We start from the raw sequence: 17,052 nt of genomic DNA on the forward strand, positions 1-17,052 counted from the left end.
CATGGCCAACGCGCAGACGTCGGCACTCAGGGCCCTTTCTAGAGGCCTGAGAGGGAACGACTGGACGTGGCTCTGGGGGGCAGAGGAGGCCAGGCCTTATCATGGAGGCCGGCGCCCTGGACTGGGTTCCCCAGAGCAGAGGCCGAGCAGGCCCGTGGGAGCACCCCCAGGGAGCAGGAGTGAGGGACGGGCGGGGGCCTCTTTACAGAGTGGCCACCATGAGGGCGCCACCACCCACTGCCTTCCATGGGGCTCAGGAAACGGAGGACACAGGGGTGCCTGGTGGGCCAGGAGCTCACGAGAGAGCTTGTGGCTGACTCGAGAACAGGGGCCCCTCCTGTTCTGATATGGTCAGGCCCTCCCTTCAGGCGCTATGTCCCGAAGTCCCTTCAAGGTGGTCACCAGCCACAAGGACCTAACACCGTGGGCTGGGGAGCCGACTGCAGCCTGCTGGTCCCGAGCCGCCTCTGAGAGCCACATTGCTGTGACCCAGCCCTCGGACAGCCCTGTCTGGGCGGCACCCCAGATCCTTGCTGATGGGTCTGAGTCTGCGCCGCTTTGTCCTCGTCAGGCCATGTTTCCTGTTCCCCACTGTGCCAGGCATGGACGCCCAACAGGCCCCAGGGAACCCCCAGCATCTGTGAGGGGGTGCCCTCCTCTGCAGCCTGGCACCTCGTGTCCACAGCGACAGTGTCTCCCGCCACCAGCAGAGTCAGTGTCCTTTACAGTTTCACCCACTGGCATGAGGAATCCAAGATGACCAGGGGGCAGGGGTTCCAGCTTCCAGTTCGGCAGAAACTTGATAGTGTTTGCAGTGAAAGCACCCCCTCCCCAACTCCGAGAACAAGGGTCTCTAATCTGGCAGAGCCTAAGTTTTCAGGAGCAGAAAGCACAAATCCCACAAGCAAAAATCCAGCTGGCTATATCATTGCTTTTTTTATTTTCTGTATTGATTCTGCTCTTGTCTTTATTATTTCTTTCCTTCTACTTACTTTGCATTTAATTTTCTATTTATTTTCTTGCTTTATAAGGTAGAATGTGATGTCACTGCTCTTAAACCTTTCTTCTTTTCTAATGGAAGCAATGAAAGCTATACATTTCTTTCTAAGCACTACTTCAGCTAAACCTCGTATATTAATATTTTGCATTTTCAATACCAATCATTTTGAAATGTTTTTGAATTTCCAGTCTAAGTTTTTTTCTTTAAACTATGGTATATCGCTTAATTTCTCAACATTTGAGACTTTTCTAAATATCATCTAGTTACTGATTTTAATTTAATTCCTTCTTGGTCAGTGACCATCCTCTGCATTGTTTCTGTCCTCTGGAATGTTCTGAGACTTCTTTTATGGCCTTACATAGGTTTTGTCTTGGTGCCTGGGCCAAGTTCATTTGCAAGTACTGACGGTAGCAGCTGGGTGTGGGGTTCTGCGAATGTCACGAAGCCAGTTAGCCGGTGGTGTTACTTGTATCTTCAAATTGAGTTCTGATTTTTAACCTACTGATGTTAAATATTGAGGGAGTGACATTAAAACATCAAGCTCTGTTTGTGGATTTGCCTGTTTCTTCCTCTGGTTCTGTCACTAGTGTTTCATGTGTTGGAAGCTGTTATTAGGATTATTACGTCTCTTGAACTGACACTTCATCATGCTGAAAGGTCCCTCTTTATCTCTGATTGAAGCACTTGTCTCGGAGCCTCCTTTTTCTAATGTTTATTCAGCCACATCTGCTTTATTGCTTTTTCCACCTTTTTGCTTTCCACCATCTGTGCAAAGAAGGGGGGGCGGGCTGGAGTCTTTAGGTGGCACCCGGCAGGAGAAGTGTCCAATGCAGAGAGCCCTCCGATTACAGGTAGCACCCATTTATCTCCCTGTTCTACTTCTAAATCTACTGACAACCAGAGCTACTCTTTGCTACAAGGATTCCATGAGATTTGCCTCAGTAGATATAATTGTGCACAGATACTGCCTCCCCCAGCCTGGATGGCCACACCCTGCTCCCTGGGCCACGCGACTGGACCGCTGTGTCAAAGGGACTTCTCAGAAGGCCTAAGACCTGGGACGGACGACGGCCCTGAGCTACCCAGGTGGCCCGGTGCAATCACGAGGCTCCTTTCCCGGATGTGTCAGGGGCGATGTGCCTGCAGGTCTGGGAGAAGCAGATGCTGGCTTTGGGGATGGAGGAGGGCTGCGAGCCAAGGCGGACGAGTGGCCTCTGGAAGCTGGGAAAGGCAGGGGCCAGAGTCTCCCCGATCCTCCGGAAGGGACCAGCCCTGCCCTCTCCTTGACTTCAGCTTCGTGAAACCAGTGTCGGGTTCCGGCTCCCAGGATGTGAGTTGTTTTAAGTCACCAAGTTTGTGGTAACTTGTTAACAGTGGTCAATACATTCCCTGTACTACTAACCTTGGCTTGAAGGTGACTGGGAATGGACACAGCCGTTTAGAACCATCTCATTTTGTCTGAGAACCTAAAGTTCCTCCTAAGAAAATTCTCAGAAATGGAAGTTTTCAGTATTTTCTATTTTCAACTTCTCTAAAGTTTACAAAATTGCTAAAATAGAAGGAAAATATAAGCCCTGAAAGTATTGTTTCTTCCAGCCATTTGTTTAAGAGAGACTATTTTTTGTACTAATATGATTTGTAATTTAAAAACTTAATTAATTAATTTTAAACCAATAAATGGATTATACCAAGGATTTATTTTGGATCTGAAATTAAGTTGCAAACCTTTAGGCATTTTTCCTAAGGTTTTAGATCCTGCAAAACTGTGTTTCCATAGCAACAAGCTCCTGGCCCCCCCAAAGGGCTGCCACTGCGGATGGAGTGGAGACGTCCCTAGAGTGAGGTCCCTGGATCCACGGCGTCCGAGGGCCCGTGCTGCTGGTGGATGGGGGAGAGGGGAGCTCCTCACCAAGTCCTGCCAAAGCAGAACCAAGCAGAACCAAGCTCAGCGCCCTCCGTGTCCGTCCAAGGCCGACTCGCTGAGAATATGCCTGACTTCCAAACCCCCGCACCCTCTCCTCCCAGCTCACGCTTTCTTGGTGCTCTTCACAGCTGTTTCGGATGCTCCTACTTTCACTTGTATGTGGCGTTGGTTGGGGGAGACGGCAGGAAAGAAGCAGCCGTTCTGAACAATTTGCTGATTTGCTCCTCTGAGACGTGCCTTGGAAGTGCTTTCAGGGCCAGACTTCTGCCTGGAGCATTTGCCAAAGTCCAGGTCATTTTTCTTGTTTAGAAGGCAGAGTAAAGAGTACTTTGAATTTGAACTTAAGATGCTCTGCCTTTAAAACACACCCAAACGTGCAAAGAAAATATCTGAGTATTAGTGATAAAACCAGTCAATAAACAGGGTTATCAACAGGCAGGCTGAAAAGTATTCATTGGCTTCCCTACAATTATTCAGTTCAGCAAATATGACAGCTTCAAGGTGGTGAGGTGAGTGAAAAGGATGTCATCAATTGACTCGTGAAACAACCACCTTTCTAGCCAAGCTTCTCCTTTCTCAATCACTTGCCTATAAGATTAATTTAAGATAGACCCTTAAATTTTTAGTATGTCAATCCCTTCTTCTTCCCTGTCATTCTTTCTTTACCCCCCCAATTTATTGAGTTTGATTAAGTCCTTCCTTCTTAAAGAAATCTCAGTGAATCCAATGCAGTTCAGTCTGTCCTCTGGACCCACCAAGTTGGTTCCTGTCTATGGGCCCTTTTTCCATCCAAAAAACTGATAGGTTAGCCCTTCTTCGAAGCTTGGCAATTCCTAGGAGCAATGCCCTTTAAACAACATCCATCCACAGGAAGGGGATCTTTTGTTTTGAAAAGAAAAAAGAATGCATTAAAGTAAACTTGATATCTGTATTTGTTTCCAACAAATATTATCCTTGAAGTAAATGAGTGCCACTGACATTATTTTAAATGCTCTGTTATAGAGAAAAAGTGACAAGCAGTTGAAAATCATTTACTCACTTCAGGCAGCAAAAATTAATATAATTTAACAGTCACAATTATTTCTTCACAAAAATGAGAAGTGTGAGTCATTCTTACTAACAGTTCGGAGAGATTTCTATTCTTCCTCCAAAAATCAGTCATACTCCATACTTAGAAATTTTCTGAGAAAATGATTATTAGGTTCCACTTTGATGAATGCTGAACTCTATAATTTTAAAAAAAAAGTGACCACCAGAAATGTTTGTTTTTTCCTACTTCTCATATCTTCTTTCTTCTAGCACCTCTCTGAAACCACACACATACACACACACATACACATGAATATGTATCTTCCAAAGCAATCCATTTCTTAAGAAAATACCAAAGCTGGCTGATGGTTCTCTGTTCTGGTTTGCTAAAGCTGCCTTAATGCAAAAGAAAATGGATAGCCTTTTATAAAGGGGGTTTATTATATTACAAATTTACAGTCCTAAGGCCATAAAAGTGTCCAAACTGAGGCATCAACAAGAGGATACCTTCACTGAAGAAAAGCCGATGGCGTCTGGAACACCACTGTCAGCCCGGAAGGCACGACGCTGGCGTCTGCTGATCCTTTGCTTCCAGGTTGCATTTCAAAAGGGCTTTCTCCAAAATGTCTCTGGGCTTGTCTCTCTTAGCTTCATCAGCTCCTGTGCATCTAAGCGTCGGGGTCCTCTCTAAGCTTCTTCAGAGCAAACTCTGGGCTAGTATCTCCGAGCATCTCCAAGCGTCAGCAAGCATCTGGGTCTGTGCGGGCTCTTAAAGGACGCCAGTGAACTAGTCAAGACCCGTGCTGAATGGGCGGGGCCACACCTCCATGGAAATAACCTGATCAGAACCTCCAGTTTCGCAACCATAGGTCCACTGAGAGCTGGGGTCTTTGCTTCTTTTTTGACGGGGTAAATTCAACCTGCGTCCTAAGTTGTTTCATGAGCACAGCAACTCATTGAAAGTGACCTGGACTCAAAACAGGCCCTGTGTCAAATGGAGCAACCCCAATTTCAGTATATTTTTGAGCCAACACGATTATCTGTAGTGAGGATCCTACTACTGATATCAAATATGATTCTAAAATAAAATGCACTCCAATATGCCCCTTTTCACTGACATCAAGAGGGATAGCCAAGGAGACGAATTCACTGAAAAGGGGGAAATGAAATAGTAAGCGGAGGATAGGATATGTTTTAGCCTGCCTCCAAATTTTATTTGGCTAAACTCTTGGGAGATTGCTAAAAGCCAGAATTGATACAGTTCTAATTTTAAGCAAACATCCCAGCATAAATCTTCATTTCCTGTAAAACTGTGGAAAGAAAAAACCAGTAGCCTCCTCCCTGAAATTTGGCAGCTGACATAACCTCACATCCTTCCTCCACTGTGGGGCCAGGGGCAGCGGGTTTCTTAAAGCAGAGGAGACCCCAGGTTTCCAGCTGACAGTCACACACATGTTTAGAGAAGTGGTTAGCACTGCAGAGATCACACAAAGAAGGGCTTCTGGTCTCTAGAAATGGATTACGTCGTGGTAGTAACGGAGTGTGAGGCCCTAAAGGCTGCATGTTTGCGCTGGGACTTTGAGATCTAAGCATTGCCCAGCACTTCAGGGTTCTCAGTGGGAAGATGATGTTGAATCCTTCCAACACCGTCTCACCATCTCAAGGTTTCTTAGACTGAACCCAACATGGCTTGTTGTATTATTACCATAAGCTGAAGAGCTAAAGAGGTAATTAAAGCAGAGCTGGTGAAACCTTTGTGTTTTAACATCTTGGGTGAAAAAAAAAGTAGGTAGTGCTGAACAAGTTATTATTTAACAGTAGGACATGTTTGCTAAACAGTATTTTTAATATAACGCCACCGTGAATAGAAATGTTTAAGTTAAAGGCATATTTACAAGTCAAAAGGATTCTATCACCAATCGCATAAATCTTCTCATTTTATAAGCACATTAGAAACAGAAATCAGCAACCATTTAGCTCACCTAGTATCTGTTTTCCAATTCTTCCCCAATTTTAAATTGCATGAATAGAGAAATATGTATTGATGATTGATGAGAATAAGCAAATGAAAGAAATCGCTATTGTCTCTGGAAGTTAGAAGGGACATATCTTTTTTAAGATCTTCACTAGAGCTGTAGGGCAAAGTTGATCTTTGTGTGATTTTTCATCCACTGGAGAAACGTGCCTCTCACTTTCATAAAGTTGGGGACAGGGAATGTCGAGTGAGATCTGGTCCGCTCGTTAGTGTTACCGGGGGTCGGCCACAAGTTCAGGTCCAGTGGGTGACTGAGCACACGAGACAACCGCTGCAGAGAAGAGAAGCTGTGCAGGCTCCATGTTGTCTTCGGGAGAAAAGCACAAATGCCAAGAGGTTCTTCCCAGGCTTGGGCAGGGCCCCCGAGAGCAGGCGCGTGCCCTCGTGGTGGAACACCGAGACAGCTGGTGACATGGCCAGCCACCACATGCAGAGAAAGGAGGAGAGAAGTCTACCTAGCTTTGGCTTTGTAAAGCCTGGTCTGCCTAATTCACCAAATTTTCAGCGAGCTGGGATTTTGTGAATGATTTTTCAGCAAATTTCTTGGAGAAAGTGCATGGGTGAAGGACATACAGATTGAGCCTTCAGGTTTTGCACACACTGAATATATTTTGCGTGTCATTAAGAACATATTAAGTCCATCTCCCTATTTATCTGTTTAGTGGAAAGACTCCTACGTGTCACTTTGTGATCATTTTTAGATGACATGTTATCAACAAATAGTCATCAAACAACCCTTCAAAATATCGAGGTAGAAATTCACTGAGTGCCTTGTTGACATTGTTCTAAATATGTGGATGATGGAATCTTCAGTGATTAACTGACTCATTTTTTCTCTGTGTTTGACAATGTGGAGACATCCCAGTGGCTCTTCCTGGCAGTGATTACCATCTGAACGAAAGCATGGAGGTATGCTGGTGGTATGAGACTGTGGAAAATATTTGGACTGAATCTTCCCGTCCTGGGTATAAATAGAAGGCTTTCAAATGCCTCAGTGTCATTTGGCCCTAAACACCAAACACTCTAGTCATTCAAAATACACTTTAGTTTTTCATTCTTCTTTTCAAATTTTTTTATTTTTAGAGTAGTAGGAATGTGTGGGTGGGTCAGAAGAAACACAGAACAATTCATAACCACGATGACGTTTCTCCATGTAGACCTGCAGACCCTGCTAGCATAATGTAATTTGCATGTACTCTTTGGTGGACCTGAGTCAACTTTTAAATTTGCAGTTTGCTTACACAAACAAGTCATTGCAGATTTGCAAGCCAAATGCTGATGTGCACTGACAAGTCTCCATCTTTCTCTCAGCTGTGTGCTTCTGCAAGGACAAAATCAAGGCCTTTACATGTGGGATGAAGTTTGTGCAACTGCAGAATACATACACCTGGACCAGCCAAGCCCAAATAGGTCTCTGAGTTTTCTACTTCACCATATTTCTTAGGAATGAGAATGGTTCTGCTTGCCAAATCCAAATGCACACCTTCCTCAGAATGCACAGTGGGTTTTAGCTTCTCTGAAAAGAAGATGGACATAAAATCAGCTGCCAAATGAGCTTCATGAATGGACAAGCAAATCACTTCTCTAAAAATTGTTGATGGCAAAAGCTAAGCACTCTCAAGACAGGAAAATATTTGAATAACAATTTTACCTTTAAAAGTGACATCACCAAACGGCTTCAATAAATATTGAAGTTATTGAATTTCTATATTTGAATTGCAATTGTTTAAGAACGAAAGGTCCTTGACATCTTTAGCTTATTTTGGGGATGTTGGATTCTGATCTTTCTCCGTACTTTCACTTATGAACCATCCTGAAGGTAAATGTTGAAATATTCACTAAGGGATCTTTAATGACACTAGCAAGAAACCAGCTTCAGATTACACGTGGAAGTGGGCAGGGACGGCTTTGCTTGGCACATGGTTCTGAAGCTCCAGTGCATGAGAAGGAGGGACAAACAGTAACATTTTATAGGCCACTCAGCTTTGTGACAAACACAGCTCATCTGTCCTCTCTCCTGAGGTTTTCTCCTAACATTTGCCATGAGCATTCCCTCTAAAGCTTCAGCTTGACTAGGAATACAAGTGTGGAGACTGACTCATGTTTAAAATGTTTGCTTAACGTTGCTTTCTAAAAATGCTCAGAAATCCTAGTTAGCATGTGACCATCATAACCATGTCTCCAGTAATGAAACTTGCAAGGACCATGATCACAAACAGGACTCAGCATATGGATTTTGGTGCATCTTGATTCCAAATTGAAGAAAGAAATTAACAATGGTAGTTTAAAGGCTCTGATTTAGGTAGAGATTTTTCTCTGAACATTGCAACTCCTTGACTATCTGGTCTTAGCACCCATTCAGTTGAGTTGGGGAATTTGCCAACCACGGAGGTAAGAAAATAAGTTACTTCCCTACTTTAAGGTTTCCAAGTTTCTGGCAGACATCTAAAGAACATTTCTTTTAGCACCATTTCCAAGCAAGGCTCTTTTGCTAACAACATTTCTTCTCTTTTTCCCATCCCTTGACTACAATGTCAACACACTGTTGTTCACCATTTCACCTCCTCTGGTCTTAGAGTAAAAATCAAGATCTATGAAAATGTTCAGTCACAGAAGTTAACCGCCCTGCAAGAAAAAGGGGATTCTTCTGTCTTGAAAGCCAAGGGGTAAATGGTGGCCCTTAGACTTTTGCTAGGAACTATAAAAACAGGAAAAAAAAAACTCTAAAATATATACTCTTGAAAATTAATTCATACGAACTTTTATTTTCCCTCAAAATTTTCTGACTGAGGAGATGAAAAATGGGGGTAGATTCAGAGGAGGTAGAACATCTTAATCAGATGCAGTTTGAGTTTTAGTGTTCTTGCATTATATTTGCATTTTTTGGAAAGACTTTCTGTGGGATGTTCTGGTACTTTGATATGTATCCCAGAGATATTGTGGTTCATGTGTTCATCTGTAATCATACTAAGAAGAGATGAGAATTGTCTGGAAACCAGCATAGCTGGGTTTTCTCACTAAATCAATGTCTGTGTGGAGTTGGGAGGTTCAACGAGGCCATGCAGATCGAGGCAAAGCTTTCCACGTCAGGAAGACTCTCCATAAAACTTCTGAAATGATTATCATCTTCATCCATTTCTATAGGCTTTTGCATTAATTTGTTTTTACAGCTTTTTTTCTGGTTTGCTAATGTTGCTGGGATGCAAAATACCAGAAATGGATTGGTTTTTATAAAGGGGGTTTATTTGGTTATACAGTTACAGTCTTAAGGTCATAAAGTGTCCCAGGTAACACATCAACAATCGGGTACCTTCACTGGAGGATGGCCAGTGGTGTCTGGAAAACCTCTGTTAGCTGGGAAGGCACATGGCTGGCTTCTGCTCCAAATTTCTGGTTTCAAAATGGCTTTCTCCCAAAATGTTCCTCTCTAGGCTTCAGCTCCTCAGAAACGTCACTCTTTGTTGCTCTTGAGGCGTTTGTCCTCTCTTAGAGTCTCTGGAGCAAGAGTCTGCTTTCAACGGCCATCTTCAAACTGTCTGTCATCTGCAGCTCCTCTCTCAGCTCCTGTGCACTCTTCAAAGTATCCCTCTTGGCTGTAGCAAGCTTGGTCCTTCTGTCTGAGCTTATACAGTGCTCCAGTGAACTAATCAAGGCCCACACTGAATGGGCAGGGACACACCTCCATGGCAATTATCTAATCAGAGTTATCACCTACAGTTGGGTGTGTCACATCTCCATGGAAATACTGAATCAAAGAATTACAATCTAATCAACACTAATACATCTGCCCACACAAGACTGCATCAAATACAATGGTGTTTTGGGGGGCATAATACATTCAAACTGGCCCAGTGCATGTTGCCTGCCTCAAAAATATAGAATCAGTGGTATGATACTTACCCTTTTCTGAACAAAGGCAGCATGCTATCCCATATGATATTATATATTGGTATCATGTATTCATCTGCAATGACTATTTTATGCCTCATTGGACATTTGTAGCATTGGGATTTTCCATTATTTTCTAAGGGGTAGAAATGTATTGACCCTAATAGACCAGGGGGACAAGGATGGCTTGTGGGTAGACAGCCGGTCTTCCTGGGTCTTTGCACGTCCCCAACTATAAAGCGATGGCCTGGCTCCTTGTCCTATTTTTACATCACATATGTGTGACTTTAGGTAAGTCACTGTCCTCCCTGAGCCAATGCCTCCTTGTGACTAAAAAGAGCTGATAATGAGACTCTCACAGGATTAGAGGATCAAAGGACAGAAAAAGTATGAGAAGGACATGCTAAGGGGATGCAAAGAAAGGCAAATTAAGTAAGTATCACATAGGCTCTGTAGCCAAGGCCTCTTGAGAGACCCTGGGGGAAAGATGAGCTTCTAGAAGGCTGACCTGAATGGACAAGTTATCATCTGATCAAGACCGGGGACCCTGCTGCACGACCCCACAGAATACATTGCATTCCCTATGAGTGGTGGCCCCGGGATTGGGAAATACAGCATTTTCTCTGGGGGGGCCACGGGTGGACTGAGAATAATGGGCTGGGGTCTTCCCGCTGGGAGTGGGGTCTCTGGCACAGCCTGGAAGTTCTTGTAAAGACATTTATCAATTAGGTCCATCAGCTTAGGTTATGGGTAGTAGATCCAATGATTGTTTTTAAAAATTGGGGCATCTGTAGACTTGGTTGGGGCTGAAAGTGCTTGAGATATTGCAGTAATCCCCTAGCTCTGTGGTTTTGTATCTAAAACCATAATGGCTATTAAATCTGTCATAGTCAATGGCAGTCACCCCAACCAAAGATCCTGAGTGGAAGTTGGGAGCAAAGGTGGAAATTTGAAAATGAGTTTTCTAAAATGCAGGTCCATTAAGACATTGATGATTTGAAAATTTGTCTTAAGTTCTATCTGGTGAGCCAGAAAAGTTTTCACCACCATGCTTATATTTGTCTGAAATATTTTTCTATGCAAGAATCCATGCAAAACAATCACTATGGAACAATAAATAATCTGTATTTTATAAGTTTTTGCCAAGAAATATCTTTCCAGCAACCACTTCTCCTGCTTTATCCAAGATGAACAAACAGCCAGGCAGCTGCTCACCGTAGAGGTGCGACAAGCAGTGACCCGGCTGCGTCCTATAAATGAGCATCAATTTTCTTGTTTGAAAACAAGGAGCAGCGAGAACTACACAAAGACTCATTCCAGAGTGTGGAAATAAGGTTAATCAAAGACTGAGCCCTTTGCCCAGGTGGAGTGTGAGATTCAGCCTGAGATGCCAAGGCAGATGGGAACCCGTTGCATTTTTTGTCTGGCTTTGGAATAACCGACTGAAAATTACTTACAAACTATTGAAAATCAGAGGAATTGGGAAACTCTGAAGCATGATTTTGTGAATTCCCTCAAGAGTACCGTCGATTGCAAGCCCTGAGAACAAATACTATCCCTCCCACACATAAAATCTTAATGTAACCTAAAATTCTGCAGTGTGGATGTTTGATTAAAATCAGGGTATTAGAAGCCTGCGTGGTTTTGTAAATGGAATGGGGTGGGTCACGCACTGAGCAGGAAGAAACGGGGACGTTTGTCATAAACCCGTCATCAGCTGCATGAGCAATTGGCCACAATTACATTTCATTTAAGCATTCATTTTAATTAAATGTTTGTTTCCTTCTGCCAAGTCATTTTGCTACAAGATTGGAAACATATGTCTTACCCACATTCTGTGGATTTTCAAAATGTTATTTTAGATTTATAATAATTAATGAATCATATGGGACTTTTCTAAAGTAGCATGGTTAACCTCATGGCAAAAAGGAAAAAACACCCACACACCAAAAGGACTCGTGTTGTTTGTGAGGCCCCCAACCGGGAGAGCCGCTGGGGACCCTGCTTTGCTTTTCACCCCTGCCCCATGCTGAGGTTGGGGGTGGCGGTTCGCAGGACTCTGAGTGGTGTCCCACGGATATCGCTGTCAGAAGGCAGGAACTTTCCATGTCAAACTCACCCGCCGAGCCCTCAGCTGGGGCTGCAAAGGCACTGAAAGATGAGCCAAGGGTCAGCGTGCGACTCGGGCCTCCCCACTGGCTGTCCTGGTCATCGACGGGTTTGGTGCCAGCTGGTGGGAGCCACGGCGGCTCCGGCCACCACCACCGAAAACCTGCAGCAAGAAAACCTCAACAAATTCAAGATGCCTTTGGTGATAAAGAGCAGGAAATCGGGAGCCACACTCTCTAGTTCAAATCCTGCCTGACACCTACGTGTCGTGTGATGATGGATGATGTGATCAAACTGGATCGAAAGGACAGAAAGAAGAATTTTCCAAGACTAAACAGAGGATTCCAACAAAGTGAGACCCGGCAATTCAGGATGAGAATCCAACAGGATTTTTTGTGAGAACGGTCTGAGCTGTAGAGGAAGAGTCATGTCTGGAAAGCAGTGTCTCTGTGGCACTTTCACTGGCCTTGCAGCTCGGAGAGCAACTGGAATTTGAAAAGGAATTAGTCCTCGGAGTCGACCACCTCTAAGTGACAGGAATATGGAGCAATATTTTCCTGTGTTAAACAACGAGTCAAAATGAAGTGCATAGGAAACCAGTTGCAGTTCTCAAGAGAACAGTTAAACAAAAAATAACATTCCAGCCAATTCTACCAAAAGTGGAGATAAATTAAGCTGTGAGAAAGACACACGTCAGGTTACTTTTCTTTTCAGAAGTGACCTGAAGCTTCAGGCCCCGTTGCCCACGAAACAGCTGCTGCTGATGCAGCAGCAAAGAGGACTGGTCCACGGTGGGCTCCCGCCACAACGGGAGGGGTTTCAGCGGTCCCGCTGACTATCTGGAGAATTCCGGGGCCAGGAAGACTAACGCATCTTGATATGTCCTCATTCTTGGCAAAGTGGGGACAACATGTGTTCCGGTTTGCTAAAGCTGCCATTAAGGAAAACACCAGAAATGGATCGGCTTTTGTAAAGGGGGTTTATTAGGTTACAAATCTACAGTTCTATGGCCATGGAAGTGTCCAAACTAAGGCATCAACAAGAGGACACCTTCACTGAAGAAAGGCTGATGGTGTCTGGAACACTCTGTCAGCTGGGAAGGCATGTGGCTGGCATCTGCTGGTCCTTTGCTCCTGGGTTGTGTTTCAAAATAGCTTTCTCCAGGATGTCTCTGGGTTTCTCTTAGATTCTCCAGGGCAAATTCTGGGCTTCATCTCATAGCTTAGCATCTCCAAACGTCCTTCTGTCTGTATCTCCAAGTGTCTCCAAGCATCAGCAGGTATCTGGGCCTGAAGCTCTCTTAAGTGGTCCAGTGAACTGATCAAGACCCACCCTGATGGGCGGGGTCCACACCTCCATGGAAATAGCCCAGTCAATGGTTCCACCCTAATCAACTGTCCAATCAGTCTGCTACTAAAAGATTGCATTAAAGAATATGGCTTTTGGGGGGACATAATACATCCAAACTGGCACAATCTGAAATAAAGAAAGTTCCTAAAGTTGTACCCCTATAGTTTGACATACATAGTGTTGGGAAACAGACAGGTGACTTCGAATGACCGATTTGGGATCCCGAAGGAACAAAGAGCCACTGTCCCGCTCAACAAAGCTGGAAGCCACTTTGTCATTGGGGGATGGATCCCATGCCAAAGGGCCTTTGGAGTGACGACTATTTGAAAAGTTGAATTGCTTGAAGAGTTGCTCACGGAAAGTTAAGAAACTTTACTTCAAAATATCACAAGCTAAATAATTCTTTAGCATTTTTATTTTTGAAGTTCTTTTAAGCACAGATAAAATAATGCCCTGAAAGGATAACAGGGAACACACACCTGTCTGTTCTTAAATGTGTCATGTTTAGCTCAGCAGAACAGTCCTCTCTTTGACTTCTCTGGTTCCTCACGCAGCAGAAGAAAGACAAGGATAGAAACTTGTTGTTTTCATGACAGTGGTGTTTGGTATCTCGGCTCCTTGGCCTATTTTTTAGACCGTGCAGTGCTAAATCTCGGTCTTTGGAACAGGAGTAGGTCCCTTTGTTGCTGTCACTTAGACTTTAGTGGTGTGGTTGTAATAAGGGCAGTTGCCTTTTCTCCAGTAGAAATGTTTTAAGATTTATGGGAATATCTGTAGCTCAGTTCTTTCTTTCAGGTAATGTTAGGTTAATCCCCCAGAGTGGTAAATATTTAGAGACAAACTTTTAACAAGAAAGGTGGCTCCAGGCATTAGTGTCAGTTTAAGGTGCTGGTGTTTGATAGAGCCTTGGAGGAGAAGGTCCAATGTAAAATCCTGCAGTTTGTTTAGTAAATGAAGAAAGCATGAGCTGAAGTAGCAGGTTGAAGAACAGGTAACTGAGTGAAAAACTTCAAAACCCAGGTGTGAGGTATTCTGTCTGGATATAGTACAGTCTAGGTCTAGTGTCCACAAAGAATTATTCAAATGATATTTTAAAAACTGTAATTATTAAAACGGATTGAGTCCTGTAAGTATTTTGGTGGTAAAATTGATAACCATAAAGTCCTAGACTTTCTTCTTATTCAAAAAGTTAAATTTTATAAGCTGTTCAGCTTTCTCAATTAAGCAGCACACAGCTCCAAAAACAAAAATATGCTTGTCTATGTCACAAAGGAAAAAAAAGCCAAAATGATGAGAGTTATATTATAACCTTGCTTTATACCTCTCACTCTGGTTTATTTTATAGTATAAAGTTCAGGCATCTGTGGGGAGAAAGAATTTGCTTTCCCCCCTCTGAGGTAGTGTGAGGAGTTAGTCTTTCATGCCAAGATCTGAGTCCCAGATAGTTGTGTACAATGCCAAAATGCAGCAAAATATTCCAGCCACGAGTTATAATTTTTGTCATTACGAAGCTTGACCTTTGGTTTTCTATAATGTTAAAACCTCTAAATAGGTGTTAGTTACTCTAGATTTTAATATTAGTGTTGACTTTTCCTATTAAAAAAACATTTACTGTGTCACTGTTGCCTGCCTTTCATTGTATACTGTAATGCTCCTTGGGTTTCTTTTTGGTTTATTAAGAAGCGAGCCATGGAAAGCTGCCAATAACAGTTTCATGCTTATACCAAAGAATTAAATCCAATCCTGAATATCTGGTATTTTCCAGTACTTCTACTGATAAAGGATTATTGGAAGTCAGTCACACTATTTGAAAATAAACTCTACTTTCTCCTTAGTTATTTTATGCTTCTTGCAGAGGCTGAGGGACCATTGCAAAATATTTTTGCCAGTATGAATGTTTGTGTTTGGTCCAGGAACAATACGTTTTAGACTGACTAGAATTACTGGTAGCTTATTTTAAAGCAAAGGAAAAACAACTGAACATGAGTTTGCCGTCTTTAGAAGAACTTGTGAAAATATAGTGTAAAACTAGTTTTCATTTTCATGTTGAATTATTCTATATAATTGTACAGAGCTATTATTAATGTCTCTTTTTTTTGAAAACCTTAAAAATTGCCCCCAGTATACCTGGTTTTCATAAATCTAAAGCTCTTGCATATTTTATATGTTTGACCTCTTCTTGTTAGAGAAGATAATCAGGGGTTCCCAACTGGAGGTGAATTTTGCCCCCCCCCACCAGGGACACTTGGCAACATCTGGGACATATTTAATTATAATGACAAGGGTGGGGGGCTAGTGGGTAGAGCCCAGGGGTGCTGTTAAACTCCTGCAACACACAGGAAAGCCCCCAACAGAAGGCCCCCAACAGATGACAGCCCCAAATGCCAGTGCTCGGGGTGATCTGCCTGAAGGCTAGGAGCGTGTTCTCCAGCCCGCGGGACCTTGGGGCGAGGGGTTTGGGGTCCTGTGAGACAGAAGCACATTTGCCACCAGAGGTCCCACATTTCACGAACATGAACGGTTACCGTGTGTCTCTCTGAGAATGAAATACAGCCGCAGGGGAAAGAAAGGTCAGGAAGACCTTGGCCATCTCCTTAAATAGAAAAAAAGTAAACGCTCTGTAGTAACCGCTACATTCAGCAGTTTCATAAACCTAACAGCAGTCAAATGTGGGGCTGTTCATGAATTTGTCTATTTCACAGTCAAGCATTTGCTGGAAACAAAAGGCAGGGCCGTTGGGTTTGCTTTCAGCTGAGATTTGTGTCTTTCTAAAGCTTTAGCAAATGCCAGTATCCGTACAACTGCTCCTCCTACTTGAAAAGTGCAATCAAATACATAATATATCTCCCATTTTAACATTATGGTAAGAGTGAATTGTGAGCATTTTGTAACTGCTTGGGGACATTTAAAGGTTATTAAGATCCTAGTAACCAAGTCACTCATGTTTTCCCACCAAACTTTTTCCCAGCAATGGATCTATCTGGATCTTATTCTGGTCTCTTTACTCTTTTTTTAGCTTCCTGAAATGACTCACGTTCAAACACGGCGACCCGGGACGCTGTTTCTGCTACAGAACTGTGGCTTGGTCCTAGGTTGGCTTTCTCTCTTCCTGTTGGCTCTGTGTGAGCAGAATATCAGAATGTAAGTTAGGACTCTCAACACTCCTCTAAAAGGAATCTATATGGTCTCCTTCTGTTTCTTTTGTTGTACTATGCAGTGATTTGGAAATTAAGCATTTTATCTTAGATGAAATATGTGTATCTTAGTTCATTAGCTCAATTTTTCAGTGCGATTCTGGTTTTGTAAATGTATAAGGTCAAGTTGTCCATAATTGAAATTTGATTTTAGTTTCCCACAGTGATGGAGCTTATACTTGTTAGGGTAATTAGTAAATATTGAAATAATTCTGGAAAACTTTCCAACAACACTTTTTCTTATAAAGTCTGTTTGTAGTATTTGACATGGACAAATGCCCATTGGGATAAAATCTGCTGCAACCTCGTTGACATTAATAATATATGTTGTTTCTTCAAGATTAAAAACCATAAGCAAACTGAATGACAAACAATGCAATAAAGTCTAGTTTTAATGTGATGGTGTGTATTACCTCCTGTTGCTGGCGGTCAGTTTCTCAATCATCTCTCCCAAAGCCAACAGAGCACATTTGCCTGGAAACTTTGTCCACAGGCTCACAAGTACTTGGAAAGCATAAAGGAC

The 17,052-nt window shown here is 43.0% G+C and overlaps 1 protein-coding gene and 1 pseudogene across 1 annotated transcript in view; both read left to right on the forward strand.

Annotated features, from left to right (window-relative positions):
• Nucleotides 1-16,494, forward strand: part of SLC39A12 (solute carrier family 39 member 12) — a 58,242-nt gene extending 41,748 nt beyond the window's left edge. Inside the window, exon 12 of the mRNA XM_037837377.1 lies at nucleotides 16,352-16,494. Coding sequence (XP_037693305.1) covers nucleotides 16,352-16,480 — 129 coding nt within the window. The 3' untranslated portion in view covers nucleotides 16,481-16,494. The remainder of the gene's footprint in view (nucleotides 1-16,351) is intronic.
• Nucleotides 374-13,662, forward strand: LOC119534468 (annotated as a pseudogene).
• Nucleotides 16,495-17,052: the final 558 nt, after the last annotated feature.

This window comes from Choloepus didactylus, chromosome 5 (assembly GCF_015220235.1).
Source record: "Choloepus didactylus isolate mChoDid1 chromosome 5, mChoDid1.pri, whole genome shotgun sequence".
NCBI lineage: Eukaryota > Metazoa > Chordata > Mammalia > Pilosa > Megalonychidae > Choloepus > Choloepus didactylus.